The following is a 5667-nucleotide window of genomic DNA, read 5'->3' as shown; positions in this document are numbered from 1 at the left end:
AGAAACAAAAAAAAGCCAGACTTGTTTCTACATATTACCTTCTTGCATTCAGGCTGGATGATTCCCCCACCCCACAGGGATAAGCCTGAGCTGGCTTATTTGTTTATCTGCTTGATCTCCAGCACCCTGGTTGAGAATGACTGGCATACTGCAACAAAATTCAGTAAAGTAGATTAAGAACCCATTCTTCTACCCTGAGCTTAGGAGGAAGAGCGTGCTTACCAAGACTACTTATTCTTACCCCGGTTTGCACATTAAGTTTGCCACATTTTCTGTCAAAGGGGAAAAAAAGAGGTACTTTACACAGTCCAAGTTGTGTTCCTATACCACTTTATTGACCTTTGAACACAGAATTTCTTTAAAAGCTTGTTCACACTATTGATGACTTCACCATGACAGGCTACTTGGTGCATAGTAAAAGAGAAAATTGCACCAATTTATACTCTTTTCCCAAATTCTCTGCACCTACATGGATATGACACCACAAAAAAAAATTAAAACCAATGCCTGCATCTACTCTTATGGCCTCAAGGCTATTTGGAATATTCGCCAAGACCTATAACTGAAATCACATTAATAAGTAGGAGACTCGAATTAGACTATTTACAGGCGTACTTCAAGAAAGATTGAAATTTACAGTAAGATTCATGTATGTACACTTTTGAACTGTTCAAGTATGCTTCAATTGTACAAAGTGCTACATTACAAGTCACGTAGAAAAAGACAGTAAAAAAAGATTAGTGAAGACATTAAGATAAGTAGAAGAGGTACTCAGATGAGGTTAGCTGCAGTACACACAAAATCTAGAAGTTGAAAGTGTCAGGAGCACTGCCCTGAATCTGGAAGGTGTAGCCATCAGCAGTAGAGTCTGGCACAACATTTTGGTCTTCCTCTTCCTACAAGAGAAGGAAAGATGTATGAAACAAACAAATGCTTTAAAGGTTGAAATATTATGTGAAGACGAGCTAAAAAAAGAACCAGAAATGAAACAAACAAAAAAACCCAACTTATTTAATGCTCTTTCAGTTACTCACCTCTGCTGAGAAATACTTCTCAATCAGGCTTGAGGAGGCCTTGTACACCTGTTCATTTTCATGAGACTGGAGAGCTTCAATTCTGTCTAGACCTCCACATTCCTCGATCATGAGACAGAGTTTTTCAGTCTCACCAATTTTCTCAGCAGCCTGCAGAGAATCACTCGTTAAGGTCTAGTAACAATACTGCTGCAGGTATGCTGTGCTAGAAGATAGCACACTTGGTTACTACAGCAAACTGGCTGTTTATCAGGTAAGAATTCTTCCTGCTTGGAGCATGCAGCTTTTTAAACAGTGAAAACAATAAGTTTAGTAGCGAAGAACTGTAGCCTTGTTCCTAATGCAATCGAGACAAACTACTATACCATAACTCTATAGATAGCACTGATGACTGAAATGAATGGAACAAAATGTGCTAAGGAAATGTGTGCAGTAGAAGACTTCTCTGATAAACCCCAGTCACCAATTACTGGAATAACTGTTAAATTGTTATACAATAGGCCACAGTGGATTTGTCCTTGGTCTACTTACTGAGAAAATATTAGAAACAGCATCCAGAATAACTAGTACAGTTTTGCTGTCCTTAGCTGACAAGAGATTCAATAATGGTTCTAGAGCACCAGCCTGAACAAGATATATGATCTGGTCAATTGTTCCACCACTTGTATAGTTGGTTACAGCCCATACTGCTTCTTTTTGTGACTTGAAATCCCCCTGTTTCAAAAAAGTAAGAGAATGATATGTAGTTATTAGTGCTTATGCTCCCAAGACCAATGTGGTCTTTCTATATGCAAGAGTGCCTGTGATATTTTGGACAGTATGAAATAAGCTATGCTCAAGGTTTACAGACTAAAATCATGACAAAAGATGCCAAACATTTGAGTAAAATACACTGTTTGCTCTACATGCAAGAGTTTTGACTAAAGTAACTTAAGCCACTAACAGTAGGACTATGAGAAGCAGCTAGTATTCGCTTCAGATTCGGCCAATTCGGTGGACAGTGATTCAATATGGTAATTTGAATCAGTTTCAAATTTATTTGGCCGAATCTGATTTGGAGATTCGGCTCCTGCAGAATCTCCGAATCGTGCAGGCCCACCCCTTGCCCACTCTTCCAGCTTGGCAATGGCTGCCCCACCTGCCCTAGCTCCCACACTTGGAAAAAAAAAAGCCCCAATTCATCAGCTGCTGCCAGGCAGGGGGTGACCCCTGCTGTCCCCGCACTGCCCCATGCTGCATGGGGGGCTTGGTTATGAGTTCCCGCCCCAGTTCCAGCCCTTAAGTAAAAAAAAGACAAACCCCCCTGGACTCATTGTTACTGCCTGGAAGGGGGTGATCCCTGCTGCCCCTCACCATGTGGGGAGCTCTGCACAAGCCTCTCAAAGCCCCAAGGCTGCTGCAGGAGTAGCAAATCCTGGGGTTTTTCCTCATTTTTTTTTCTCTTAATGGGCCAGAGCCATGGCAGGCAGGGGGCTCATGCAGATGCCCCCATGCAGTGTGGGGCAGCAGGGATCACTCCCCACTCTGCAGCACCTGGTGAGTTGGGGCTTTTTTGTAAAGGGCTGGGAGCTGGGGTGGGCAGGAGTTGGGATTCCCCACCTCCTACTTACCAGTTCCGAGTCCAGCTCCAGCTTCCTGCTACAGCCACCAGGACTGACCAAGTCAAAGCTCTCTGAATCTTTTCCGAGGACTCGGGAGAGCTCCGAATCTATTCAGACCTTTTAATTTGGTCCCCCTGAACCTATTCGGATTCGGAGATTTGGCCAATGAATCGGGCCGAATCTCCTTCAAATTGAATCAGCACCCGAAGCTTTGCACAACTCTATATATAAGGGTGATGGCTGTTAACTAATCTGTCAACATCAGCCAGAGATGGGTCTTCAACCTCAATTTAAGATTCTAATTATGTAAGGGAAGTTAGATTTTACCTTTCTCAGCACTCCAATAAGAAATGGAACAAGTCCATGATCTATAACTTGCTGGATCTGGTCCTGACGTCCAGCAGTGATGTTGGACATGGTCCACGCTGCTTCTTTCTGAATGTTGTTTTTGTGGTGACTGAGCAGGCTTGGGAAGACAGCTAGTGCTCCTGAATCAATAACAAGCTGGGTTTGCTCATCAGTGCCCGTGACAATGTTTCCTATGGCTCTTAATGAAGGAGTCTATTTAAAAAAAACATTAAGTTACATTGTACTATTTGTAATGGTTAGTTGTAATACCTGAAGGACAAAGCCACCCGGTTATTACTACTAGCATATATAGTTAAGCAATCATGTTCCACAGAAGACCTTTCACTCACTTTACCTGACAAATTTAAAACAGTCCATGTGAGGCAGATGCTGAGGCTAATGTCTACGCTGGGACTTTGAACAAGTGCTAGAGGAAGGCGTAAACATGAAGTTGGATGCCTAGAACCCAGACTCTAATGGCATTAATACTAGGTTTGGGAATCCTTGCTCCTTTACTAGGTTTTATTATCAAATACTGGCCCTGGTAGGGCAGCCATTCTAATGGGCATTAGCGAGTACCATCACTGACAGCCTGTTTTGATCACCTAATTGAAACAAGTGACCAAATTTGAAAGCATGGATTATGATGTAACATTCCAGACTTTAAGACTCAATTGGACTACACTGACATTTAGCGAACTACTTTTTTGCAACTGCCAGCTGCAGAGAACACTACCATAAACGTTACAGGTGAGTGAAGTTCTCATGCAAAGTTCCTCCGTACTTCAGAGGAAGACTTTCCAGTAGTTTTTGAACTCCCGTCTCTGCAGATGTCACCCATATTTTACAGACATTCTTTCAACTCCCTGAAGTAGCTCACTGTTGTTTTGTAGTCACTTCTGTTCATTGTTTTATCCTTTAAATTGCTCAAGAGCCAGAGAATTATGGGCTCAAGGTATTTCTACTTGCTATGATCTTACCACTATTGGCAATTCAGCACATCCCAGGAGCTTCACGAGTTGTGGCACAAGTCCAGTTTTCACTACTACTTCAATTCTATCATTAGAACCATCTGTAAGGTAGGAGACCGCCCAGCACGTGTCAGCCAAAACCTCATGGTCGTTGTGGTGCAGTAGACGAACTAAAGTGGGAAGAATCTGCTCAACAGCTTCTATGGGTGGTGCAGGATTCTTATTACGGCACAGATTTGAAATGGTCCAGGTAGCATTGCGCAGATATCCTGACTGAAGAAGCAGCACACAATTTTTATTAGCTTCTTCTTCAGACAGATTTAGTGATCTGAGGCAACGAACTGATACAGCGATGACTTAATTCATGATGCATACTTACTGCTAGAGAAGAGAGATCAGGAACAGCAAGAAGAGCCAGCAGTGGGTCAATTGCACCATATTTAATAACTAAGTCCCTGTAGGCAGAACCATCACCTGAAAGCCAGAAGAGATATCCATGTCAATAACAGCAAGTGTCAAGCAACAGTTTACAGTCTACACACAAATATAACCCACTCCTTTATAAAACTGCATTTTACCAGGCAGTACAGCACCGAACCTGAAACAGTCAGCAATTTGATTTAGAGGGGATTTCAACAAGTAGACAAATAGTAACAGTTGATGGAAAACTTTAAAACATACTTGATAGCCACCTCTTATCATTTCTTCAATAATAAGGCACCAATTGAGTTACTTTTAGAATGCTCTTCGAATCCAATTTTTAGAAGCTGAAATCTTTAGTTTGTCATTTGATATAAAAGTGAGAGATGCTGGCTGAAATGTGTCAATTATAGCACAAATTCCTCCTCTTAAGTACACAAAGCAGTCGTTGTAGCATTAAGACAACTTTGCAGCAACAATTTTATTTGAAGACTTGCTGGGATTCAAGTATAAAATACAAAGTTCCACTAAGTCTAGAACTCAGACACCAGTGTGATGTGGTTTGCTAGTGTACTCCTTTGATGACCTAGCATTCACAAAGTAATGTGTTATCTCCTCCCAAAAGGCCCTCTCTCACATATTTCAGTTTCACGATTAAGCAGAATTTCCTCAGAAGACTTTAAAGATCAGACAGCACTAAGATAGAAGAGTCCTGTCAAACAGCAACACCCTGTAGGTTACCAAGTCTTGCTAGAAGTCATAGTAGATACAACTGCTAGCCAAAAGACAAGCAGCTGTAGCTGACCCACTCCTTGTTTGTGTTCCAGGCTTCTTTTGCTAGACACCCAGGTTCAGATTTTTGGAAGAGTTCTGCATATTAGGCAGGGAAGACGTGAACAGTTTTGAAACTCTGGCTCCCAGTGACTTTCCCTCATAAATTAATTGGCCTGAAAATAATGCAAGTGCAGCACATTGACATACCTGCTATGTTTCCTAAAGCCCACACAGCCTGTTCACTGATGTGAGTGTGAGGAGAAGCCAACAGGGAGATAAAAGCTGGTATGGCTCCACCATCTACTACAGCCTTTGTTTGCTCTGACGTGCCAGAAGCAATGTTAGTAAGTGCCCAAGCAGATTCAAACTGAATAGGGCTACAGTCTGCTCTCCCTAAAAAGGAGACAAGCTTGGGGATCAAGCCAGCCCGAATTATGTTGTCTATGGGGGGCTGTTTCTCTCTGGACAGCAGTTTCCTAAGACAGAAACAAACACAGGGAGTTATTTTTTTTTTTTTTT

General features: G+C 42.0%; 1 protein-coding gene across 1 annotated transcript in view; it reads right to left on the bottom strand.

Annotated features, from left to right (window-relative positions):
- Positions 1-313: 313 nt before the first annotated feature.
- Positions 314-5667, bottom strand: part of KPNA2 (karyopherin subunit alpha 2) — a 7579-nt gene continuing 2225 nt past the window's right edge. Inside the window, exons 4-10 of the mRNA XM_019516584.1 lie at positions 5356-5624; positions 4334-4428; positions 3964-4227; positions 2963-3196; positions 1566-1748; positions 1035-1184; positions 314-896 (exon numbers count right to left, since the gene is read on the bottom strand). Of these exons, the coding sequence (XP_019372129.1) occupies positions 804-896; positions 1035-1184; positions 1566-1748; positions 2963-3196; positions 3964-4227; positions 4334-4428; positions 5356-5624 (1288 nt within the window). The 3' untranslated portion in view covers positions 314-803. The remainder of the gene's footprint in view (positions 897-1034; positions 1185-1565; positions 1749-2962; positions 3197-3963; positions 4228-4333; positions 4429-5355; positions 5625-5667) is intronic.

This window comes from Gavialis gangeticus, unplaced genomic scaffold (genome assembly GCF_001723915.1).
Source record: "Gavialis gangeticus isolate Ggan-Ray unplaced genomic scaffold, GavGan_comp1, whole genome shotgun sequence".
NCBI lineage: Eukaryota > Metazoa > Chordata > Crocodylia > Gavialidae > Gavialis > Gavialis gangeticus.
The sequence above is the reverse complement of the archived record's forward strand: the minus strand, read 5'-3'. Positions and strand labels throughout refer to the sequence as shown.